This window comes from Equus asinus, chromosome 25, assembly GCF_041296235.1.
Source record: "Equus asinus isolate D_3611 breed Donkey chromosome 25, EquAss-T2T_v2, whole genome shotgun sequence".
Classification (NCBI taxonomy): domain Eukaryota; kingdom Metazoa; phylum Chordata; class Mammalia; order Perissodactyla; family Equidae; genus Equus; species Equus asinus.
Genome location: NC_091814.1, coordinates 49,328,551 through 49,355,099, shown reverse-complemented (window position 1 = coordinate 49,355,099; position 26,549 = coordinate 49,328,551). Strand labels below are relative to the sequence as shown.

At 46.8% G+C, this 26,549-nt stretch overlaps 2 protein-coding genes across 4 annotated transcripts; one reads left to right on the top strand and one right to left on the bottom strand.

The window, feature by feature from the left end:
* Positions 1-406: 406 nt before the first annotated feature.
* Positions 407-3,035, bottom strand: PIGC (phosphatidylinositol glycan anchor biosynthesis class C). Of its 3 annotated transcripts, none has more exons than XM_014852868.3 (2): positions 2,908-3,035; positions 407-1,806 (listed from the first exon to the last, which is right to left on the bottom strand). In XM_014852868.3, the coding sequence occupies exon 2, from the start codon at positions 1,589-1,591 to the stop codon at positions 698-700; it is 894 nt and encodes a 297-aa protein (XP_014708354.1). In that variant the 5' UTR covers positions 1,592-1,806; positions 2,908-3,035; the 3' UTR covers positions 407-697. The 3 variants fall into 3 exon arrangements, with proteins under 3 accessions (XP_014708354.1, XP_070353406.1, XP_014708356.1); XM_070497305.1 differs by having other exon boundaries at positions 2,803-2,979; XM_014852870.2 differs by having other exon boundaries at positions 2,645-2,976.
* Positions 3,036-3,259: 224 nt separating this feature from the next.
* Positions 3,260-24,950, top strand: C25H1orf105 (chromosome 25 C1orf105 homolog). The gene is made up of 7 exons (XM_070497257.1): positions 3,260-3,328; positions 3,978-4,063; positions 7,263-7,353; positions 15,358-15,432; positions 18,347-18,414; positions 21,284-21,351; positions 24,416-24,950. The coding sequence occupies exons 1-7, from the start codon at positions 3,260-3,262 to the stop codon at positions 24,622-24,624; spliced, it is 666 nt and encodes a 221-aa protein (XP_070353358.1). The 3' UTR covers positions 24,625-24,950.
* The last annotated feature ends 1,599 nt before the right edge of the window (positions 24,951-26,549 follow it).

Here is a 26,549-nt window from a genome sequence, read left to right as displayed (position 1 = left end):
TCCAGTTTCCCAGTTGCCATAAGTCACACAAAGTTTGCTAGCTTCACTTGCTAATATTGCCGACCTGGCTCCTAAAATTGGCCTACGACCTTGCGTATCAGGACACATCACTCTCCCCCTTGTAGTTAGCTGCGTACATGCTTCACTAAGAATGAAGAAGAAACTCCGAGTGAAGGTTAAGTGACCAATTCTGTGACCTCAGGCGACAACTCTGGACCCAGCATCCAGGGCTCTAGGATTCGGGCTCTAGATAAATAACGGAGCCTGCATTAGTCCACTGAAAAGGCAGAGAGAAGCGACTTTATACACACACAACACAAACACACACACACACTTTTATTCTCTCTTCACTCTTCATGCCCCTTCTGTCTGCCCTCTGCTTACAGAAAAATCATGGACAACTTGATGGATGTGTTGTTATTTTTTTAATAAATAGAAACCACATCACTTCATTTGTTTCAGCGAATGGTAAAGGAGAGGCAATAATTCAAAAGGGCCCCAGAAAGCTTTTTCATCCGCAAAATAACAAAGGACAAGCACCTTTGCCACCCAAGCCTTTGGTGAACTTTTCTTTTGATCTCTGTCCTCCTACCCACATCAGTATGCTGCTTCCAGAATCACACACTGCCTTCAAATCTTAGACTTTTGGGAGGCTCGGCTATCAGCTTGTCTTAACAGTGGAATGGAGGTCCCTAACTCAGCTGAGGAACCTGGACAAGTCTTCTTTGATTTCAGCCTCATCCCAAGGACCATGAATGTTTTCTTTAAAAAGCTGCAGGCGAATGAGGTAGAAAGGGCAAAGACATGAGATGGAAAGCAGCAGAAGGGCAAAGAGGATGGCTCCCACAGCACTAATGGACAGCAGGCCTCCCAGGGCTGAAAACGCAAAAAGCAGTGTGACTCCCACGTAGCTGCGAGGAGTACATGCCTTCAGTTTCTTCTGTAACATGGGCCACAGGGCAAAAATCTGGATGGCAAATGTCACCATGATGAAGGCATGCAGGGACCGGGGCAGGCGTGAGGCAAGGCAGACAGAAGCAAAGATGGCCATGTTCAAGGACAGTGTGCTGGAAACAATGGCAGCATTGGCACCGTAGTCGAAGAAAATGAGGTGGCCTAACAGCATGAAGACTGACATGGCATAGATGGTGTCAGTGCTGACAGACTCTGTCAGGGTCTTCAGCACTGGGGAAAAACCATACGTGAAAGTAATGAAGACTAAGGCACTCTTCAAGTCAGCCCACCGGGTCCGCCTACTCTTCTTCCGTCCCTCACCTCCATCAATGAGATCAAACAAAACATAGCCAATCAGTGAGGAAGCCAGGCCAGTCCCAAAAAGCCAATGGGGGGCCAGAAGACCCTCGTCCATATACCACCAGATAACCACGAAAACACAGACACTGCACAGCTGCTGTACCACCACACTGGACTCAAATACCACAGCCCAATATTGGTATTTCCGGGCATAGATGTTTTTCCGGAGCTCTTCCAGGAAGCGCCGGTCCACGTAGTTATCAGGAAAGGGCTGTCGCTCGTACAAGATCTTCTGCCACCTGGCCTCTTTGGTGTTAGTTACAGGTTGGGCGTACATTATCCTCTCTCTCACACTCAGGCCAGTTCAATCTCCCTTGCAGAAGTCCATGTGGTTCTTGTTCTTTATAAAGTTTTGAAATAAGACCTCTCTGGAAATTCCATGCTGTGTTGTGGTTGATGTTGCACCAACCTTCCCTCACTTTCAAAGGCAGCAACCCAGGCTAGGCCTGCTATGGAATTTGTTCTCTGAGGCAGGACAACACAGCCAAGTTCCTGCAAAAAGAGAGACTATGAACCTATGCAAGTTGTGAAACGTCACAGGTAGAACTGAGTCAAAATCAAACCAATTCAATTTATTCAGTCTAAGCAAAATGTGTGTGGTGGCCTTTTTATAATTATGGACGCTCAAATTTCATTTCAGATTCTAAATTATAATCCCTTGGATGATAATAAACATGTTAGCTACCACTTACGGAGTGCCTACTCTGTGCTAAGTGCCTTAGATAGCATCTTGCATTTAATCTCCACAACCCTCCAAGTTAGCAGTGGCTCACTTTAACCAGCAAAAAAGGTGAGATTCAAATTGCTGAGACAACGTTAACCCAAGTTAACAGCGGTAAGTGGTGGAGCCAGATTCAAACCAAATTTGAGCCCAAAGCTTGTGCCTCCATCATGCCTCCCTCTAAACCAGTTCTTAACTCAGGGGTTCACATATCCCTGAGGTCTACGGATGGGCTTCAGAGCACCCCGAAACCCTCCCTATCTCTGCACGCTTGTAGCGGCAATTTATGCAAATTTCTAGAGACAGTATCCAGAGCTTTTATTGGGTTCTCAAAGGTCTCTATTATTTTTTTTAAAAAGTTACGGTCTAAAGACAACAGTAAACTGCACAACAGAGAGGTAAGAGCCAAAACCAAGGACTCAGAAAAACTAAAGATTCCCAATCCTTTAACTGAGTTTGACATCCTTTAAAGAGCCATCATCCTACTTATAGCGGCGAAACTCTAGTGAGGATCGAAGGTAATGATCCCTCTTTCACAATGGGAAAACTAAGAGTCAGAAACACCAACGTCATCCAGCAAAGCTGCGAAGAAAATTCCTATCGTCCGACCTTATTTCTTCCATGGAGACCACGGTAGGTTTGCTTCACAAGTCAGACACCCTGGGAGCCCCCCTCACTGCAGCAGAGCCTCCAGCCCCGGCAACTCACGGCCGTCCGCGGGGTCGAGTCAGGGCTGGGGCGGGGTGTTCCCGAGGCGCCCTACTCACCGTCCCGGGTCTCCCCCGCCCGCCGCCGCCCCTCACCCAGCCGTGGGCCTGCGGGGAATGGCGGCGGAGGAGGCCAGGAAACACTCGTTCCCACTCGGAACCCACCTGCCCGCGAGTTCCCAGGGTTGCGCAGCCGGGGAACGGCCGCCTCCCGCATCCTTCCCCATCCGGGGCGCCGGGGTCGCGACGGCGGCCGAGCACTTCCGGGTCCGCCGCAACCTCCGCGGCTAGAGCGTCCTTCCTTGGCCGGCGGGCCCGCTGCTGCCCCCTGCTGACTGCTCCCGGTTCCTCCCCGGGGACCGAGCGCCCGGAGCCCAGGAAAGCAAATGCCCCGCAGAAAGGCGAGATCTGGCGTCCGGAGGGCAGAGAGAGGGGCTAGGCTGGTAGAAGAGAGATTCTAACGGCTGCATTTATTGAGCTCCTATTTTTAAGTCAGGCCCTCAGCTAGGGACTCCCCATGCATCCGGTGTTCATTGGACACAGGGTCACTGAGTACCTACAAATATCAAGCGCTGTTTTAGTGCTCGTGATGCAGCAGTGACCAAACAGACAAAAACCCCTGCTCTCCTGGAGCTTTCTGTCTTGTGCATCGACCTGTAATGACCTGTGATGATATCCTCTCTCACACAGAGGACAAAACAGGCTCAGAGAGGTTGTGATTTGTCCATGCCACACAGCTGAGAAGTGGATTAACCAATATTAATATCCAGTTGTCTGTAGCTTCAAAGTGTGGTTCTTTCCTCTGTCTCCCAGAAGGAAGGAGGGTGTAGGGCCCCGTGGCTGAAAACAGCCAGAGACTTTGAATACAAGGTTGCTAATATTCGGCTGAATTCATGGAAATATTAGAGGTTATATCAACAGATAGAAGTTTATTAGAAGCAAGAGATATAGTAGAACACAAGATATAGTGGACGCAAAAGTCAGAAAATCTGAATCCACTTAACTAGCTGTGTCATGGCAAATCACACTGTATTTCGATTTCTTCATCTGTAAAATGGAGATAACACTATTTGCTCTTAATGGGAGAGTCAAAAGGGTCCGATGTAAATCATAAAAATGTTTTATAAAGGGTTGACTGCTGTATAGCTGCTGTTGGCTTACTTTGGTCATCGTAATGATGACAATGGCCAAGTGCAATGAATTCTGTAAAATGATCTCTTTCCATTTCTCTTCAGGTTTCCGTTCCAAAATTTGGCAAGATTCCTTCGTTTAGTGAGGCTAGCCTCATCAACAAGCCATTAGTGCTCAGCCTCCCCAAAAGGTAACAGCTCAGCCACTGAGGGTGCGGGTTTCAAGAAAGGTCTCACGGAAGAGGATTTCTCAAGGGTTAGGGGGTGCTTATCAGAGGGGCACATCTGATCAGCTGAGAAACCCAAGACAAGTGCTCACAAACCAGAACTGGCCAGGGTTTCTCAGAGAACACTGAGCAGCGCATAGGCCTGGCTGGAGGAGATATTTCAATTCACCTCCCTCTCTACCACCACCACTCAACAATACAAGAGAATCTTGCCCCTGGACACCACCTCTCAAAACTCTTCTATCGTCCTTGTCATCTTACCTATTCTTCTCTCCTTAAGTTTGAAATTTTCGAATTTTAACCATCAAAAGTCTAGAACCATACATTCCCATCTTTATAGAGTAGGACCTGCCTGTTTTTAACCCTGAGACAATCTCCTCCAATCTCACGAGTCCCACCCCTTCCTAACAAACTGCTATGGAACATGTTCCTGTTTTTCAAAATTGAGGGAGTTGTGTGTAGGGAACATCTCAGAGCCGCCCCTGGAAATAACTGGGTTTCCTCATTCCTCCCCCATTTTGGTCCCTGGGTGTGGTGATACACCCTGCTCTGGGAAGGGGAAATGGGAGGGAGGGTGAGTGTGAGTTAAGGTGAAGGGGAGAAAAAAGAGGAAGACCAGGGAATGGGCAGGCCAGGAGGCAAGTCCTGGGGCACCTCCTGGATGAAGGGGGGCTCCCTGGCCTGTGCAGCAGTCTGCTAGAAAGGCTGCACACTCTAAAACGAGTTTTTCCTCCTGTTGCTAACTGTCATGTATCCTCCTGCCCACCGATGAGTGACTCTCCATGAGAGACGTTCCCTCCACATCCTCATTTCAATAACACGTACGTTTGCTTTGTCTGCTGCACCATTTAAAAACCACATTTTCAGTAAGCAGCCAGACGATTTTGTGTATTTTCAGAGCACTTTTGAAGTGGTGGTTGTTCAGTTCTGTTGTTTTAACATAACTTTGAATATATCCAAACTCTAGGTAACATCTTAGTTCAAAGCAGGCAGTCAGAGATTCAATAAACCCAAAGGCTTGTTTATTAAGTAAAAACGCAGTGATGGAGTTCTTATGAAGAGTTGTTAGCACTTCAAGGATCAGCACGAGGAATGACAGTTTAGCATCTTTTAATTGGGGGCAGGGCGCAAACTCACATGACAATGACAGTCGGATGGCATAAATGAATAGAGCTGACCAGAGTGGGACTGCAGTGAAGGGGAGGTCACCTCCCTTCACCAGAGGGGCCAGTCTGCCCTCTACCCTCATCAACGTGGCTTGCACGAAGGTAACTCCAGTGGTCAGATCTGCTGGTTCTTCTAATACCAGAAATCAGAATTTTTATGTGAAATAGCTAGTGTCTGGCATCTAAATAGGGTAACATCCCACTATCCCACCCCACCATCATGCCCATTAGACCAGGCCCTGCAGCCAGGAGCAAAACATCCCTGTGAATGGCTCTCTTGCTCCTGCTCCCTTGCTCCCTGATCATATAAGCCTTTGGTAGGAGGTGAGGAGGGGGCTGGGGGAAGGGGAGGAGCTTGAAAAAGGCAGGCCCAGAACACCACTGGGTGCCCTCAGAACCTGTTCCCTTTCACCGCCAGGTCCTGGGGTGTCAGAGGGGACAGCCTCTCAACAGTCAGCTGGGAAGGGAAGGGAAGTTTTCCCTCCAGCCAGCCAAGCTTGAGCTAGTTGCAAGGAGAAATTACCTAACACAGTCAGGGAAGCTCCGCTCATGTCTATACTGGGAGGATTCGGGCAGCCATTTCAACCCTTGTTAAGAGAAATGGCCTTCCCTACCTCACAAGAATTCTCAGACAACTGGACAACACCTGTGAGGTGCCTGAGCTTTCAGAAGGACAAGACAGAAATGGAAAATCTATTGAAAGGGTAGTTAGTTGAAGTATCAATTCTTAAAGATTAGAAACTCCTCATCTGGCCAAAGCTTTGGGTTCCAAGCTGTTTATTTTTGGCAAATCCCTTTTCTGAGACCTTGGTAAGAAGGGTCTAAAGGTGCTTTACATATTACCTAACACAGAGAAAGGAACACTTAGTGAAATGTGCTCAGAGCTCCCCCATGGCAAGCTCTGGAAACAGCCCGCGGGGTGGGGGGTGAGACCTGGCTCTGAAGGTCGGGGTGGGCACAGACCCACTTCCCTGGAGAGGACTCGCACAAATTGGCCTGACTGCTGCAGCCACACTCATTGTCAGTCCCGGAAGCCTGCAGTTGGCACTGAGATCCTGTCGATGTGCCATTACTGTGTGCTGAAGCAGCTCTAAAGGGGCCTCTGGTCTCTCCTGGTCGCGTCTGGGTATCAAGTCCAAGGCAGGCTGTTCACGCATCCAAGTCAAAGGCAGCGAAGGAGCTGAGCCAGCCCTGCCTCCCTACCCTCCCAGGGCCCAGGGAAGTGGTGAGGAGAGATGAGACAATAAATGCCTCCTGGACACCGAACCTCTTCACAGCCCTTTGTTAAAAATGAACAATGGACAATGAAATCTTTCAGAGAGGAGAGGTGTTCTTGGCAAAAGCACGCACTCCGAGTTTCCATTTCTTGGATGCCAGGGGCATGCACGGAGCTGTACACACAGGCAGTTTATGATGACCAGCCCCCTGCATGCCTTGGCCCCTTATACCGTAATAAAATGAACCACACTGGCCAGCAAGGTGGTTCACCCTGTGGGGAGAACTGGTGTTACCCCCGCAGCATCACTGCTTCACCTGCTGACCGGAAAGAAAGAATGTTCCGGGGGGGAAAAGAGTAGTTGGAGGGAGACGTTCCATGGGAGGAAACGGGTGGGTTGTGTGAGTGTGCAGGGACATGGACGCCGAGAAGGCAGGCCGGGCATGGACGGACAGGCACTGTTAGACATCAGTAACTTCCCTGCAGGCCTTTTCAAGAGGGAGATCTGGGTGCATTCCACCCGTGACACATCTGCTTTCACGAAGAATTGTTTTCCTGCCTTAATTTGTACACTGTCTCTGACGACCCACAGCGGCATTGGTTAGTTCCACACAAGGGGGACAAGAAGCCAGAGTGACTTAGAGGGGAAAGCCCTCTTTTGGGAGCTCCAGAAGGGAGGGGACTGACTCCTCAGGGTGTCTCTTGGGTTCTCTCTGAAACAAGGGCCTGACTCTTCAACCCGAGGAGATGGTTCTAACCTGCTCTTGTTCTGATTATTCAGATCTCCTCATTCCTCTGCCACCTTTCTGGTTTCATCCAAGAAGGATATGAATTTGCCAATAATGTTTCAAGTTCCAGATGTCTTATCTAAGGTACTCAATTTGCTTTTTAACTGAAAAGAAACCTATAGCTAGGATGACATAGAATGTGACCCCAAAGGCATTTCCTATTTCCTTAGCACAGCCCAGTGCCTGGAACATCATCAGTGTTGGGTAGATATTTGCTGGATGAACTATCAGTCACGGAGGCCTCACCCGGCCCCCAGTGCTCAGGGCATCTGTCCACTAGAACTCAGAATAAAGGCATGAGGTTAGAATCATCAAAAGGAAAACCAAAAACATTCCTATTGAGGAATCTGCCCTGAGACGGCAGGCTGTGTCCAGAACCAGTCCGAGTTTCTGGAGTCTCGAAGCGCCCCTCCCAGCACCACCGTAAGTCCCTTTTGTCTCCCACTTACAACCCCCAGACCGTGGAATTTCACATAACAACTCCTCATGTCCCCTCTACCTCACACAAATCAGCCACGACTGGCTGCTGAGTGACACTCTGTGACACTGTGCTGCAGAGGGTTCCCCAACACTAACGGTGCTTGTGAAGTCAGCACCTCCCCGCGGTGGGGAGAGAGGGACCTGGGGGACGGAGCAGGCTCTCCGCGGACGGTGCATGGAGCCGTGTTCCTCACGCGCTCAGGGACTGTGAGCCTCAGTGTTACACGTCACTCACGTCAGTGGACAAATGCTGGCGGAGCCCTTTTTGTTTAGTTTAATTCACAGACGGGGTGAGCAAGTCAGATGCGGGCCACAACGAGTGGGCCAACCGGTCAGGTGCACAAGCTGCAACGAGCATCAGAGAGAGGGGCGGGGGCGTGCGGGGGAGGGGAGGGAAGGAAAGGGGCCACCTGCAGGTCGCAGGAGGGGCGAGCAGACAGAGAGCGGGAATGCAAGGATTGAGGAGTGGCGTCTGCCCTGGATCTGGAAGATATTATTTCACAGGTGGAGGGCAGAGCCAGGGGGCAAGGACACGGAGGCTGAGCGCGCAGGAAGTGCCTGAGGGCCATCAGGGTCCGGCCTTCCATGGAAGGGAGCCGAGGGGACGGATGGGCCCCGCAGAGCGCAGAGGGCCGGAGGCCGAGCGCGGGGGAGGCGGTCCGGCGTTCAGCACGGTCGACAGGTCTGCCGGCAGCACAGGCCGGCGGTAGGCGAGGGGGCCCGGGGAGGCTGGGGGCTGAGCGCAGCTGCCGCGGCGCCAGCAGACAGCCTCCATCCGGGTCTCCGATGTCCCGTTTCGAGCGGGCCGGCCCCGCCCCGGGCGCCCCCTCAGCCCAGGCGGGCTCTGGCTCTCCGAGCACCGGGCATCCGAGGCGCGGTCTGCAGGCAGCCGCGGGCCGGGCGGGAGGGGCGGGAGGAGCGGGCGGAAGGCGTTGATCGTGCCCGGGGCCTGCGAGGGGCCCACCTTCTGCCGGGCTCACGTTTCATGGCTTCAATGCTCACGGTGGCCACGAGATGGCGGCCGAGAGCAAGTCGCTTGACCAATGGGCTGAGCCCGGGAGCCAGTCTCTGGGCCACCCAGGAGGTGGTGAATCCATTCCCCCTCCCAGGAAGGGAGAACCGGGCTAGCTCACCCTTACCTTTACCCGCGCCCTGTGGGGGCTGACCCTCCACCAGTGTGTGTGTGTCTGTGTGTGTGAAAGAGCTGCTCATCCAGTTTGGAAAGGCAAGCAGGTGTAGGGAAGCGAAAGTTTACCTTTGCTGTCCTAGGGTGTTTGGCCACGCCTGAGAATTAAATCGACTGAGACAGAGTAACAGGAGAAAAGCACACACATTTATTTAGTAGAAGTTTTACGTGACAGGAGAGCCCTCATAAGAAAATGAAGACCCAAATGTTTTTATACTGGGGTGAGCAGAGAGAGGCAGTTGTGGAAGAGTAACTCAGATAGATGGGAGGCCAGAGGAAGATAAGAATTATTTAAACAAGGTCTGTTTGTACAGACTTCTCTCGGCTTAAACTTCTTGTCCTTGATGATAAGAATGTTGCTTTCCTCCGGGTGTGAGGAGGACGTCTTCCATATGGGGTTTCATCTCCCATGTTTAGGAAGAGCAGGAGGCGGGTCAGAGCACCATTCTTGCATCTGCTGTTTTTACAAAGTGCCTTGAGCTCAAAATAACCCTTATGCCGAAGTGGCGTATTTAGGAGAGGCATACTCTGCTGCTCTTCATAGGGAACCTGGGATCCCTATTCTGTTGGGACACCAGGCGGGTGCCTCAAGTCAGATCTTTGCCCATCACACAGCCCTCCTCAGATCCCAGATGAGTCAGCTGTGCCCATGACGGCCTGCACATGTATGAGGTAAACATGGCCTGCGCCAGCGGCTGCTCTTTTCTGGAATGAAGCTTTGTTGTATCTCACAGGAGCGGGATGTACTGTGGACACTATCTCTTCCTTCATCCTCTGAGTCAGGGGCCTGCTAAGAGGCTGCCGACAGCCCTGCAGCCAACTAGAGGTCCTGGCCCCTGGTCATAGGTGCAAAGGTCCTGCCACCTGGCTCCCTTCCTCCTCACTGTCACAGGTCAAAGGGCAGAACTTTGAACATCTGCATTCCAAGTGGCTTTCCTCCCCTGCCCTGGAGCAGTCCCGTGCAGATGCAGGTGTCTGTGTGTCTGGAGCAGTGTTCCCTGATGATGAGACAGAGAGACAGAGAGGAAACAGGCTCAGAGACTGAAAGACAGGGAGAGGAAGACAAACAGCAAGAGAGCAGAAGCTCAGAGACACACAGAGAGGGAGGCGGACCAAAAATCCAAAAAAAGGGAAACAGAAGAGGAGAGGCAGAGCTGACAAATAAGAAAAATAGAAAACAGAGACCAAAAACTGAAGCCTAAACATCTCCCACTAAACATCTACTGTGGGGACGCTTCTTTATCATACATAACCTTCACCGTAAGGGCATCGACTCATGACTCCCCAAGATGCTGTGAAATAGGAAAGTGTCATCTCATAACTGGATAATTGAGGCCAAGAGGGGACTTGTCAGAGCCCCACAGCAGGGCAGAGCAGCTATGTGTGGGTGAGCTGGAGAAGTGCAGCTGGAGACCCTGGGCCCCCTTTCCTCCTTGCTGGGTTGGGGATAGCAGAGCTGGAGCCCCCAGTTGCCAGTGGAGTATAAGATGCCGTCCGCTCTCCGTTCCTGCCCCCACTCCCTCTCCACTCTCTTTGATCTGGGTTTGTTGTTCCAGCCTAAGAAGCCAGAGTAAAGATAAGAGCGTCATTTATGTTGCTTTTAGCAGACTTGTGACCAAAAGCCCTGGCTAAAGACATCACGCCGTAGCAGAGAGGTGGATGGGAGAGGGGAGGAGGGCAACCTCCAATTTTCTCACCGCTGAGAACTTGTTTTGTTATTTCTGTCTCATTGACTCTCAGTTTTTGAAAGCTCGTGACCACCAAGGAAACTACGTTGCATATTCCTAAGTCCTTTCCCTGTTTATATTGATCAAACACATATAACCAGAAAGTAAGTGTTTAAAGGGAAGTAGTAACACTACTGACCTGAGATAATGATGTAATACAAACCAGGTTTAATAAGTCTGGATGGTAGGTACATGGCTGTTGATTATTTCCTGTACGTTTGAAATTTTTCCTAGTGAACGATAAGGGTATTTTAAAAACTATATTCAGCTTCACTCTTCAATTGGGAGGTTTGGTATTTTCAGAGAGCAGGAAAATGTGTCATTATCATAGGAGGTTTTTTTTTTTTAATATTGTACATAGTTTTCTGAGCACCACTTTTTGGATTCCAAGGGATATAGGAATCATTTTACTCTCATATGGACCCTAAGAGTCCACTCTCCCCCTGAGGAGAGGTAGTGTTTTTTTGACTCTTTATCCAAACAACTTTCTGGCTGACTGAAACTAAATAGATGTGCTGTTGGACAAATCTCTTAGCCTTTCTGGGCCACAATTTCCTCGTTGTGTTTGTTGAAAGAGTTGAGCTAGGTGACCTACGAGGTCTCTGTCAGTGAATGCAGGAGTGGAAGGGAGAAAAGGAATAGAGGTATTGAAGGGCAAGAGGCACGGAGGCAAATCTGTCAGTGCTCCTCGAGATGTGCTTGTGATGGCTATTTTTAAAACCACCATTTGGTGCTTACATTTTCAGGTTTTGGTATGTAGACAGGTGTGTGTGAGAGAGAGAGTAGGGGAGGGAGAAAGAATAGTGGAGAGAGAGAGAGGGAGAGAAACATATCTCTCCATTTCTTTACCGAAGATTCAAGGAGGCCAAGGACTTGGGCTGTGAGCCATATCTTCGGAACATTAGCAGATACTCACTGCAAATATTAAAATGTTTCCAGTTGTGAAATGTGAAGAGCAGGCTTTGGCTTCTGGGTCCTGGCTGAAATTCGCACCATACCTTGGCCAGGCTACAAAAGATTGCTCTCACGTTTCTGTCACAACTGTTATCTGCTGTCCTGGGGACAGCTGCTTGGGAAATGAGAACCCCATTAACACTTCAGAGCTTCTTTTCTTGGTGACTTGGACTCTACAGATGATCAACCAGGGGGCTGTGCTCTGAACCACTGGCTGGTTCACTCTGCATCCCTGCTGCTGCTGCTGAGATGGCCTTAAGGAAGCCAAGAGTGGGAAGGGAATACCCCAGGAGAAAAAGGCCTTGGTCTCAGGGCTGGGAAGGGAAACCAGACAGGAGAGAGGAAGCTGAGGCCTAGAGAACATGGAATCCCAAATCATTTGCACAGTTTCTTTGTAGACTGTCAAAAGCAGGACTTGCCCATCACAGCTGCTTTCCGTGTTGTGTAAACGCCCCCCCCCCAGTGCCCTCGCCCTCCGCTCCAAGCGAAGAGGAGTGGAGTGGCTCTTCCTGGAGGCCGGGCTTCAGCTGACAGTGAGGCTCGGGTGGAGTCACTGCCACATTCCTGGCAGAGATGACTGAAGCCACACATCAAAGACTTGTTTTACTCCTCTACATGTCAAGCGTGGGCAGGATTAGAGCCCTCTGTCTTTTTGGCCACAGAGTGCATCAGCAGCAGAGGATGGGAGGCACAGAGTGTTTATGTGGCTGACCGAAGTCACTCAAGTCGCTCATAGAGCCAGGACTGGAACCCAGCAATTTGGGCTCCCAGCCAGTGCCTTTCTCCAACACAGCGTATAGGGTGAATTTGTTGCACACTAGTGTCCCATGTGTATATATATGTGTGTGTGTGTCTATATCTATACCCGATAGTTTAAAATGCTTACAATGACTCATTCATTCAACTAACGTGTGTTGAATGCCTACTCTGTGCCAGCTTCTGTGATAGGCTCTAGGAATACAAAGATGTGTGAGACACGTTCTTGCTTTTGAAGAACTCTCAGCCTAGTGGAGGAAACAAACATGTTTTTTCAAAAAACACAACAGTACAAAAAGCTGTATCAAATCTATGAGGGCCTCAGAGAGGCAGGCACCCAACTCAGGGGGGCGGGAGGCAGCGAAGTGGTAGGAGGGTCAGGAGAAAGATTTCCTGAGAAAGTAATTACATAAGGTATGTCTTAAAAGATGAGGAGTTGACAACGCCAGGTAGGGAAATATAGAAAACATTTCGTCCTTCAGGTTCTGAAAGATGACAGTCGTCTTGTTTGTGGGACTCTGGAGTCACATTCATGGTTGTCAACAACCTGGCAAGATCCTGCCATGCACCTTGGAGACCTCTGGTGTATATTTGCTAGTCGACTTGCAATGATCTCTGTGATTCCATTCCCTGTAGGGCCTAGTAGTAATCTTATGTAGAAAGCGGAAGTCTGGAAAGGTGAAGGAATCAACTGCAGGAAGGACAAGAGTCTGCTTATAACTCTGCTAAAGACAGCCCTACACCAGGGTTCTCCCACTCCCACTCCGCCTGTCCAGATCCTCCTCATCCTTTCAGACTAAGTGCAAATGCCACTTCTAGAAGCGCTTCTTGATTCCTCCAATGGGACATGGTCTCTCTCTTTTCTGAAGGCCCAGAAGTATCATTGCTTCTTCTATGATATCTCGTGTGTCCAACTTTGAATCACAGTTTCAGATAGGTGTCTTAGGCTTAGAAACCCAAAGATGTGAGGGATGGAGGGAAGAGCCAGGTCCCAGGAGATACCATCCCCGGAGTATCAGGGAAGATATGGTAGAAAGTTGAATCTGCCCAGAAACAGAGGAGTCAGCACACACGGGCGCTTCCTCTCCAGCCTCTCTTCTTACTCCACCCCTCCTCCCACGAGAGAGTCTGCCATTCCAGGCTATCCTCAGGTACCTGAAGCCAATTTTCGAGGTGATTCTTCCATGTTGTTGCACAGTGTTTCCCAGGTGGGAATGCCCTCCCCACTCCTCGCTCACCCCACCAACACCTACCAAGCATTGCCTGCTCTTCGAACCCTTCTCAGACCCTTCCCTCCATGCCCCATCCCCCACCCAGGTGAGTTCAAGACTCCTTTCGGTTTCACTGTGGCCTCTATTTCTATCGTAGTAGTTTTCACACCATCATAATTCTCCGTACACAATCTGCTGGTGGTGACAGCTTAGAAGCTGTGTCTTATCTATCTCAGTGTCCCCAGTACCTGATGAATGGGCAAACAAATGAATTGGTATTCTTCCCTGGTCTTCCTTAGGGCCAGAAACTTTTGTCTTATTCATCTTTGTGACCCCATCACAGCACCCTCCACGTGGTGGCCTCACAATAAATGTTTGTTGTTGAATGAATGAAGCTAGTCATTCACACTCATACTTCAACATACCAACCCACAACATTGTAATAGTGAGTTGATTCTTTTTAAATGACCTATAAAAATGAAATGCATGTTAAATATTTGTCAAAAGAATCCACTTTGTCCGTAGTTTTCAGTCCTCAAAGTCCCAGTAATGCCTCACGCAAGTGCCATATGTCTCTCACAGGACGAAGCTCCTTGCAGACCAGTCTGGCAAAGGTCACCTTAGGGGCACACCCACGCACTGTACGCCACATAGAGTCCTACTCCTGTTCCGCACACGTCCCAAGGCAGCATGAACGGGGCAGGGCGCAGATGTGCACACATGTCACTGTGGTAGGTCAACGAGCTGATCCAATGGAAGGAGAAAGCTTCAGTTCTGAGTGATCACCTGTTCGTCCCTCTGGCCCTTCTCTCCCCCATATTCTATGCTTCCTAGGAACACATCTCATGACTCTGATGTCAGTGTGAATGAGGAAGGATCGGAGAGAATCCCCAGACGGAATATTAACCTCAAGTTCCCCTTTGCTCCCTAACCAAACTGTCATCAGAATGCGAATGAGAACCTCATGTTCAGGTGTAAATGTTCCAAAGCCCTTCCTTCCACCCTTTGGCAGAAGTAAAGTCAGAAAGAAAGCAGCGTTTGCGATGAACAGACAGGGTGCCCCCAGCCTCCCTGCACTGGTCATTTCTTTGCCCTGGCCGTGACAGCCTCTGTTCCCCGGAGGAGGGGGGGCGCTCAAGACCCACACACCAGCTCCAGTACTGTTTATGGCTTAATCTATGGCTCTCAGGAGGTGCAGAAGGGCCAAGTGGTGCTGGACAGTGTATGCTTGAGAGCTGATGTCGGACCAGAGTTAAAGCGTAAGAGAAGGGGATAACGCTTGGGAGAGGCCAGTGAAAGGAGTTTTGCAGAAGACAAGTCATCTCTTCATTTTTCTTAGACTGTCAGAGGTCCTCAGCTACTCAATACAGTGGAGACCTTGTGTGAAATGGGGAAAATGTGCCCCCTATGAGTCAGTGCAGCCCCTCAGACATGGGTGCTCAGGTTGGAAAGATAGACCTCACTGGATTCCAGCCCCCAGCTTCATCCCCCTCTGCCAGGTGTCTTATACCTGTACCATTGTATGCAAGGGGCCCGAGGCTTCCACTTAGTCTATGGCTCACCCCCTCCTGCCCAAACCCTCTCTGATCCTACCAGCTGCAGTCAAGCCTCAATTCAACCTCCACCCAGAATGGGGCTGAGACCAGAGTGTCCACCTCTGTTTTATGGAAGGAATGACTGTTACCTACCTCACTGCTCCACCACCTTCCCACTTCATTGCTACCCCAGATACCCCACCATTTCCTCATCTCTGTCTGTCTCTCTTCCCTCTCAGGCTAGGAGGAACCAGGGTGACCCCATGCTGATCAGAAACAAGCAGCTGTGCTCCATGTGTCGAGAAATAAAAACGGTAGGCCAGGGGGACATCAGAGATGGCATGGGCATCCCAGGGCGAAGCACTGCCTTTTCCCCACCAAGGCCCAGTGGAGAGAGACAATAAGGGGGCCCCTTGCAGGGAGAGCCTTGGTAAGGGCTGCAAATGAGGAGCTGCTGGCCCTGGGAACACCATCATCTGGCACTGTATGACAAACTCTCCATTTTCAACAAACCAAAGATGAACCAGGGTACGTTGGGCCAGAGGGAAGAGATGAGATGAGCCCCTTTGCTCCGGGTTCCTAAGGTAACTGCAGCTATAGAAGTGCAGGTGGTTATGAAGCTTCTTCTGCCCCCTTAACATGTCCTCAACACTACACACATGCACACAATACAATCCACCTCCACCACTGTAGCCGGGAAGCAAGCAGCTTAATCTTTGGGTTTACCATTAATTCAGTCAGGAAAAAACTAGGGAGAGATTCTATAGTACTTTCTAGCTAGTGGAGGTGTCTATAATTGGTAGTGGGGATGGTGAGCAGAGGGGAGTAGGAGGAGAAGAAAGAGGATATCAAAGGGGTTGAAGGCACTAAGGACAAAGCTCCGTCATGTGTCAGAGTTGCTGAAGAAAGAGGCCTGCTTCAGGAGGGTGCTGTACAGGTCAGAGGTAGGACTTGGGGTGGTTTAAGGGTTAGGGTTAGGTTGGTCAGGGTAAGCATCAAGCTTGGGTTGAAGGGTAATTGAGGTCAACAGTTTGGTTTAGTGTAGGGGTTGGGGAAGGGTCTCCTCAATTGTGCTATCCTGTGATTCTCCTTTGACTCAGGGAGGAAGGTGGGGCTGGAGGTGCAATAAGAGGAAGGCAAGGAGCAGAAGAAAAACAGGAGACAGAAGAGAGGCTCCTTTGATGAGTTCCTGGTGAAAGTGCTTCTGACTAGTAGGGTTATGGGTTTGTGAAATTTTTGTGTGGGCTTTGGAAATTTAACTGAAGCTACCGACAAAGACGTACCTGGGTGTTACAATCTGTGTTCATGTTCTACATAATTAGGATCACAGTGTTCACTCTTAGCATTGACTGGAATCTGGGATTTCTCCCGGTCTTATTCCTGGAATCACCATGTCCACATCTGGAGTGCACTGACCCCGGGCCAGTGCTGGCCTCAGCCAGCTGGCTCACTCAGGACTTCAGCAGCTGTCCTCTTTCTCAAGACCCCCTCTCTGACCTTCGCCCTTGCCCAGGCCTCGCTGAATGAAACCATGTGCTATGGTTTTATTGTTGGCTGCAGATTCCAAAAGGAAGGGCCTCAAACACAAAAGTGCCCAGGGACCATACCCTACAGCTGTCAGATCGGGTGCACAAAGAGCCCAGTGGGAAACTACAGAAAGTTGGAAAATAAGTGTGAGATACCCTTACTTCACTATGTACAGTGGCACCTCAACTTCCTTCAGGGGAGGGGGACGGCACATCTGCTATAGTCACTGAGACCTCCTCCTTTCTCAGCAGGGGGTTGAATGGAGACACTGGGGAAGATATAAAAAGACTCCTAAAGATAGAAAGAACTTCCTCAATCTGATAAAGGGCATTCATGAAAAATCCACAGCTAACATCATACTCAGTGGTGAAAGACTGGATATTTTCCACTATGATCAGGAACAAGCTGAGCCGTCCGCTCTTGCCCTTTTGTTCAGCATTGTACTGCATGTTCTAGTCAGGGCAATTAAGGTGAGAAAACAAATAAAAGGCATCAGATTAAAAAGGAGAATGTAAAACTATGTTTGCAGCTGACATGATCTTATATAGAGAAAGCGCTAAAAGATCCACAAAAAAACTATTAGAGCTGATAAATGAGCACAGCCAAGTTACAAGGTGCAAGATCAATAGACAAAAATTAATTTTACTTCTATATATGGCAATGAACAGTCCAAAAACAAAATTAAGAAAGTAATTCCCTTTACAATAGCAGCCAAACATTAAAATAAATTTAACAAAAAGAATACAAGACTTGTACATCAAAAACTATAAAATATCATAGAAATTAAAGAAGACCTAAGTAAATAGAAATAACCCTATGTTCATAGATTGGAAGACGTGATATTGTTAAGATGGCAGTACTCCCCCAAACTGATCTACAGATTCAAAGCAATCCCTCTCAAAATCCCAGATGCCTTTCTTGCAGAAATTGACAAGTAAATCTTATCTTTTCATTGTCATGGCTATAATATTTTTTGAGAAATAATGAAAAAAATCCTGTTTCTTGGTGAAAACGCAATCTCCAAAAGAAAACCAACCTCTAGTGCTAATAGTAAATCTGAAAAAATTCAAGAAAGTGATGTCTGTTAATCAGGAATACTGTAACTGTGTAATTGATTTTAGCCCTGTATGAAGGACACACTTAAAACTTTCAAGTGAGCTTCAAAGTGGATTTGTTCATTGACTAATTTGGTCAACAAATATTTCTTAAACAGGCACTGTGTTAGGACCTGGAGATATGAAAGCAGAGACATGGTCTCTGCTCTCATGAAGCTGAAAGTCTATCAGGGAAAGCAGGCATTAAGCAGGTCAATACAATGAAAAGTTTATGAGCATTCTGATAGCAGAAGCCCAGGGAACGTGAGAACCTGGGGACCACCTCACAGTAGTCCAGGAGTCCGCAGTGTCTGTGAGAAAGTGACAGTTAACCAGAGACCGGAAGAACGTTGGGAGTGAGCTGAGCAGAGAGGGTTGGAAGGCTTGCTCACCTTGAGGTATCTAACTCCACACTCTGAAAACCAGGCAAGAACAAAGACCCTATGACTTGGGGACCGGAGGATCGCCTCTGCTTCATTCTCATCACAAAAGGATGTATGAATGACTCTGGTATTAAATACAACTTGAGTTTGCTAACATGGTGTATTATTTATTTAAATTAGCATGCAGTTTGGGGCAGTGTTCTAAACGAGACTTTCTTCCTCAGGTACAATCAAGAGCTATAATAATCCCAAGTGATCTGAAACTATCCTTTAAGAATTTTATGAATCAAAGGTAAGTCAAAGATTGAAAGCGCAACATGACTTCAATTCTGATTAAATATAGTTTGGGGACACATGATAGTGGGTTGAGAAACATAGTAAGTAGAATGTTTAGGCAATGCTCGGGGAATGGGCTTCTTGACTGGTTTCCTTTTCTGGTTAACCCAAATAGTTAGACCAAAAGAGTTTTCACCTTTTTGTTTGAACAACTGTTGAAAGTACTGTACAAAGTATAATCTTCCTTTCCGCCTTCACAAGCACAGTACAAGTAATAGGATGGGCAATTTCTTTGATAACTCGGGCAGAACTAATATAAAATTTCCATGTAGATGAGATGTCTAAATCAGAAGGTACAGGGCATTACACACAATCTGTCCTGAGTCCAGGACATCTTCTGCGACTTTGTAGTAACTATTCTTATCAGTTTTTTTTGATTGTCATTTGCTGCTTTCTGATCAAGATCAAGTATATCAGAAATAAAATCTGGGCAGAACTTTTATTACTTGGATATCAGGGGTTTCTTTTTCCGTATTTCACTATCAGATAAGGAAGAAGGACTCAGTTTTTACTTTATTAAAAAACTCAAAACAAGGACTCACCCTGGATAAGGCACCAGTGTAGACTTGCCTTGCAATAGATGATTGGAACGTAGACACACAGTCACTCTTACTTATGACCAATCCAAAAAGTTATATTTGATCTAATGGCAATCTTTCATTTGTTTTTCCTCATACAGAAAGCAATAATGTGGGAAAATAGGTCTTTTTGTAAGCTTCTGTTGGACAGCAGTAGAGGTTATGATTTCTTGTATGACCTCAGGGCCCTCTGTTCCAAGCTGAGGTGTGGACTCAGATGCATTGAAACAATGTACGGGTATCTGGCCCACGTAGACAGGGTCGTGGAGGAAATGGGTATTTGAGTGCTACAGGCTCCAGCGCTAATCACACTTACCTACACTGACTCTATACTTGTAAGGAACTCTTAGATCACAATAAAAGTAATTCTAATAAATATTCTTTACGGACTTTAAATAGAGAACAACTATCAGAGATTTCTGAGCAAAAGTTCACTCTTCTGTGGGAGACTTTTGATATTTGCTGGCCCAATTTATTTATCTTGCAAATTTGGCATTTAAATAAAGTCTCAAATCCAAAATCATTAGTTGGTTTTATTTTATTTATTTATTTTTTTGAGGAAGATTAGCCCTGAGCTAACTGCTGCCAGTCTTCCTCTTTTTGCTGAGGAAGCCTGGCCCTGAGCTAACATCCGTGCCCATCTTCCTCTACTTTATATGTGGGACGCCTACCACAGCATGGCATGCTAAGCGGTGCCATGTCCACACCTGGGATCCAAACCGGCGAACCCCAGGCCTCTGAGATGCGGAACGTGCGAACTTTAACCGCTGCGCCACCGGGCCGGCCCAGTTGGTTTTATTTTTGATGAATAGCTCTTATTCCTTTAAAGCTAAGACCAAGAGTTGAACCAATCCTAAAATCACGTCAACCAGAAGTATCACTAGATTGCTCTTTTTTTTTCAATGTAATGAAAGAACATATAGCATGTCTGTTTGAGATTTAGCTAGTGTGACTATAAAGTAGGGTCCTGGTTCTGTTTGTAGCTTATAAAACCTGCCCTCACAATTTTTAACTCACACCACATATATAGGCAGGTGGAATTGTCCTCACTGAAATTGACTTTAATTGTAGCCATTGTAGGAATTAAATAATGTTTGTTGAATGAAAGGAATGAAGGAAAGAAAGACGGGAATGAGAGAGGAAAAGAGAGGAGGAGGAAATATGAGTGTATAGATACATATTTTTGAATTATAGTGTAGACAGATCTTTTTTGTCCTTTTTTAAAGTATGCTTTTTGGTGAAGAAGATTGGCCCTGAACTAACATCTGTTGCCAATCTCCCCCTCCTTTTTTTCTCCCCAAATCCGCAGTACATAGTTGTATATCCTAGTTGTAGGTCATTCTAGTTCTTTTATGTGGAATGCCGCCATCCATGGCTCGATGAGCAGTGTGTAGGTCCACGCCCAGGATCCGAACCAGTGTTCCCGGGGCCTCCAAAGTGGAGTGTGTGAACTTAACCACTCAGCTACTGGGCCGGCCCCCTGGTGTAGACAGATCTTAAACTATTCAGCCTTACAAGGACCTTCTGGTTTGCCCAAAATGGGTAATAGAAGGGATTTTCTTTTTCTTAGTCCCACGGAGTCCTCCAACAACAACTGAATAAAATAAACTGGTTGGACTAGCCATGTTTTTGGTAACAAAGTAAAAGTAATCCTGAAAAATCTTTGTGGAAATAGAAAACATAAAATGAGTTTAGAAACTTAGATGGCCCAGCAGAGTTTACATATTTGTCAGTCTTTAGAAATTAAGCAACTTAAACTAGTGTAGAAATGGTTTGGGAACAGACACATTTTGGTTGAGGGTCACTTCCACAGCCTTAGCCCCCAGGAGAAATAGTATGCGGCCAAGACGTTTTCTCTACAATTGGAAGGTTTAACTAAAATAGTCTCAGTTTTGCACTCGAAGGGTAGATTACTGATCTGGAAGAGCTTTTTTTTTCCTGGAAACTAGAGGATTCTTTCCTTAATCCCTTCTATCCTCAGACCAAATATGTTCTGACAGTGAAATAAAACATTTTTTAAATGAAGATTTTATCAAAATCCATGAAAATATCACTAAGGGAAAAAGCTTGAGAAGCAGTGGTCTTTGGCCCTGTCATCTCACCCTGCTGCAAAGTGGTCTGAGCTCCAGGTTCGCAGGTGCTGGATTCAAGAGACCATTTGGGTTTTGAAATGGAAAAAGACACGTTCCTTTCTACCAAGCCCTAGCCAAACAACTAATGTAAAGTTTTCTTGCTTCTTCCATTCAGAATGATGAGCCTTCATCCACCAAAAGCCCAGACAGTACGCAAACCTTCCCGTGGTGACATCCCAACAGGTTTGCTTTCTTTTGGAGTACTTGTAGTGGGAGACATGCTAGCTCCAGAGTAGTAGAAGGAAAAGTTTAATCCCTTAAGATGATTTCTAAATTCTCAGAACAAATTCCCATTCTCCATCTTTTTCTCTCTCACATATTGCTGATTGACCTGTTTTGGTTGGCCCACAGCCCTCCCTTCTCTCCAGCCCTACCTGACCCCTCTTCAGGCCTCACTTGCCTTTCTCCATGTCGTGTTCCTTCCTAGGTCTTCTCCACACCACATGGCTCTGCTCCATTCTTTCTACAAAGCCCTATAATCCACTTGCTGAAGAATTTCCTTAGAGATGGGGCACAGATAATTCCCTTCTCAGGCAGTCTTGATAGTACCAATTAAGGTGGGAAGGAGACTGCGTCCCCATACCCTGAGAATGCCCTCCCCAAGGCCCTGAACCTTCCACCCCACAGGCTCCCTGAAACACCTGCCTTCTCTCAGCAGCTGCCCAGTGCTATTCTTATGTTCAGTTGCTGTTAATAGAAAAAAGGATGGCAGCTCCATCTCCAGCTGCAGCACTGAGCTGAGTCTCCTCTTTGAGAGAAGCCAGCACTGGGCTGGTGAGGGTGGGAGTGGGTCATTCTTCAAGATGATATAATTCAAGGGTTTAGTGCAGTGTAGGCTGTCACTTTAGTAACTTTGTCCATGTTCTCATTTGCTCCCATACTGAAGCCACCTTCAGTTTTTCTTCCATTTGATACACACAGTAGGGAAAATCAAGATCACTTTCTGCACTTTATACAGATGGGAAAGTCTAACTCTGTCCTGGGAGGTTGCAGGGAAGGTAGAGCCAGAACTGAACTGAGAAGACATCAGGAAAGGAAATGTGAGGATAGAAGGGGTATCTTGAAGTGGTGATAAAAGGGAGGACCAGAGATTCAAGTAACAGCTGAGGTTTGGAGATATCCACTCTAGTGGAGTGAAAGACTACTAGTCTCCCAATGAATCCCTTCTTATGTATCTGAAAATATTGGCCTAGCTCATGGTTCTCTTAGCTAAAGTGGACTGGAGAGCCAAGAACTAGGAGCATCTACCCAACAAAAGCTCCCCATTCTGCCATTCTCTGCTCTGCAACCACCTCATCCTCTCAAAGCCAAGAGAACACAGAGTGACAGGCATGTGCAGTTGGTTTCAGGGTTCTCTGTACCAGCCACACACTCATTCTGAATTTCCATTGAACCTGGCTGTTTTCAGGCCTGCCTCACAAAGGAATGAACATCCCCCACCCCCACCGACACGCACACGTACACACATGCACAGAATTATATGCCCTTCCCTCAGCAAGAATATTACTTTCTGATTCTACAGGACAGGGTGATAAGATGCCTTTCATCAATTTATTAACCCTGGGAGTGTGTTTCAGTTACCAATATAAGAGCTAGACTTGGTGTACGTAAGATCAGCACATTATGTTCTTGCACAGACCTGGTTCTTACCCATAGAGTCCATCCAAGGACAGTAATCTTGGAGGGGAACTTCAGGGAGAACCCTATGGAATTGGCTAGGAGCTAAAGCTTGGTAGATCTACTGTCGATTCCAGTCGTGACCCTTCTGAGTTGCGCTTTGCTCTTGTGTGTGTGCTCTCTGAAGTTATGGAAAAAGCACTAGCCTAGGAACAAGGAGACCTTGGTTCAGATCCTAGTTTTGCTGTACAGGCTTGGCCAAATTGTTTAAACTCTCTGGACCTCCATGTTCCCACCTGTAAAACCAGAGAAGCATTTTGCCCACATCCTCATGCTCACCCACAAGAACCACACATTCAGTACAGGCAGCCTTCGATCAGCCCAGAAAAACTGCTGACACTGCCCTGGCCCCACTGGTTTATACAGCTTAGACACATCCCTACTGCAGCACTTGTGGCTTACTGCTGAAGCTGCCACCCACCTGTGCTGCGTTGCCTGTGGACATGCTACAAATACCAAATGGCCGACTCATCCCAGTGAACATTACTGCCGATGATTGTCTAACTCATTTTGTTGATCACAACAGTGATTTCTAGTGTTTTTCTCGATTTAGCTAAACTTTATATATTATCAATAACTATTAGTGAGAACTAAGTAAATGGAAAGAGTCTGTCTCTATAAGTGACGAGGATTTCTTCTTGATTTGTTTATCTTGACTCTGGCCTTCAGTCCAGAGTTCCATGACACCCACAGGCTCTTGTTGTCAATAGATGTTGGTAGAGATGTTAACCACTTGACTTGGGCCTACCAGGTAGCACAGTGTGTGACACGGTACAAAGAGCACTGGGTTAGCATTAAGGAGATGTGGGTTCTGGTCCTCGGTCCTTAGTGCCTATGACCCTGTACCCTTGTTTTCTCTTCATTACAGTGATGAGACTGAACTGGATCCTAGGTTTGTGATTTTGTGACATCTTTTAGCTCTCATTCAGCTAGACTAATGAGCTCGTTCCAGAGCGTTCAGGACTCCAATTCCCTTAGTCATTCAGTGACTTCCGGTGGGAAAATGTTATTTCATGCACTGAATTATTCTCCTTCACAATGTGTCTTCTGGAAAAGTCGAATATTAACCAGCTTTTTGTAAATAAAATCAGATTTGAAGAAGAGGTCAGGATGGTGAGGATTTTAAGGAGCCCTAAAATAAATTATTTCATAAGATGAAGGTTCCTTTGAAATGCAAATACTTTTTTCCTTCTGTAGCCTTTTTCTCAGACTGTGTTTGTTTGTTTGATGAGCAGAACCACATACGTGTCCCTGAAAAGTCTTCTGAGGACTGAATCCTCTTTTCCCTTCCACTCACATTACAACTCCAGACACACTTTATCTTTATTTTTAATTTAACTGGCAATGTCTCCTAACACATGAGTTTTGTTTCTAGGCACTCCTTTCTGGCCTCTATGACAAGATTTGTAAAAGCTTAAATGTTGTGAGGTATAAGATGGTTCTATTCAAAGGAATTCTTATGTGAATTTTGAATCTGTTTTTAAGGTTGAAGAAGTCTTGGGTGACTTTTGGTTATTTTGAGTTTCTTTAAAAATAGAATCTAAGCAGCCCTTGTCCTTCCTTCTTGCAGAGAGCGTTCACTACAGACTGCCCATTCTGGGCCCCAGAACAGCTGTCTTTCACGGAATGCTGTCAGATGCCTACAAAACTCTGCAGGAGACACATCTCTCTTCCTTATCCGGAAAGGAACCAATGGGCAAGACAATGAGGCAGAGAGTGATCAGAACTCATAACCTTGCAGACTCAGAGAGAAAACAACCTCCCCAGGCCAGTTTCTGACACTAGTGCCTTCTCATTATTTCCTCCTATCACCAAAAAGATGACTCCATTTTGCCTTCATAAGAGTTGCTAGCCCTTGCCTCTATCTTCTCACTTCTCACTTCGCTTCTCGTAAAGACAAAATGGTTTAATTTACATCATTATAAAGACATTGATTAAAATGGAGCATTTTGAGTGTCAGTCATTTTGTTTTGTTAAAGATTCTTAATTATGTTATAATAGATAACATCCTGCTGTTTCTAAGACATGAATTTTCTGTGAAGATTATTTCAGCTCTTCCCTCAGGGCAGGGGCCAGAGATGACTCCAGGAGGTCCCTCATGAATTCAGCCTATTAAGAATAAAAGAGAGAAATGGAGGTCAACCTCTCTCTTTATCTCTGTCAGTTAACTCTAGTAGATACAGAGGGTATTGTGATGCAATAACTGGAAAATGGCAAGTGACTAGTTGTTGCAACACTTGAGGACAGGAACCGTCTCTCTTGCCCTCCTCATGCCACCCTCTTTAGTGCCTTGTGTATATCAGAGGTTCATCTAATCTTTGTTCAGTCAAATCCAAACCAAATTCTTATATTTCCCAGTTTGGTTACTTTGGTTTGAGGATGTATGTCTCCAGTTCTGTCCTGGTCCATGTGTCAGCAGTGTGAGGGAGACAAAGGAAAACTCTAGGCTTGCAAATATGATATTTAAGGGCAACTATGCTCCATGTCCAGCTTCAGGAAAGCTCATATTAAAAAGGGTTTCCACTGCCTTTCATTCCATAGGAGGCAATGGCCTTGTGGGACCCCGAGGTCTGGAGTAAATGGACACTGGACCAACGTGTGAGAACCAACCTCTGTGCTGATTGTATTCGAAGAATGGGCTTCAGAAATACCTAACAAATGGCCTCATTTCTTGCGCGGACACATACGTGCACACAAAAACAAACCCCTAAAACCAGAAAAACTTGCTTGATTGCCCTATATTCCTGGTAGGCTGTGATTCTTGGTTTCAGTTCAGTTAGCGTTCAAGAACTCCAAAAATAGCCTGCACTTCATCTCACAGTGAAAGCTGTATGTGTGAATTATGATCTTATTTCAGATAATTGTCAAAGGACACACAACAATGTCTCCTTTTTGTCTTTTTTTTTTTGCAAATCAACATATTCAGGAAAAGAGTTTGGGGCACCTATAGTCATGCCTTAGAGGAGGATATGTGGAGCTTTTGAGGTAATCTGAATACTATGCGCCTAGTCAGGCAGAATGTTCCCTAAATCTCATTAAGGAGTCTTCATCTAGACTATTAGGGTGTTTCCAAAATTTCTTTAAAAAAATAACATTCTGGTGATGGCTAGTCTCCTAGTATGGTGACTGAGAATGATGGTCTGTATCAATGGTTCTTCAACTTTTTGGTCTTAGGAACCTTCTACACTCTTAAATATTGAGTGCCCTAAAGAACTTTTTAAAATGTGGGTTATATCTACTGACATTTATATTGTAAATCAAAAATGGAGAAATTTTTAAAATACAGCAACACACAAGCATGCCTTCCAATAGCTGTCGGAGTGATGACTATCACATATCACATAGCCTCTGGAAAACTCCGTTGTACCCTCTGGAGAGAAGAAAAGCAAGAAAGGCAAATAACATCTTAGTATTACTATGAAAATAATTTTGACCTCACAGACATCCCAAAAAGGATTTCAGAGGCTCCAGGGGTCCGCAGACCACACTTTGAGAACTTCTGGTATACGTAGGATACCCGTGCATCTCCAGCCTTCCAGGGAAAGGGAGGCCAGAAGCTTTAGCTCTCCCGCCTGAGTAATCTGCTCCCTTGACAGAGGTGTTAGAAAGAAGGCAGTAGCAGGTTTTCAGAGTTTGATGATATTAACCTTTAGGATCATTTACCTCTCTTTGCTCACATCGTCTACTTAAAAACCTTAATTTGG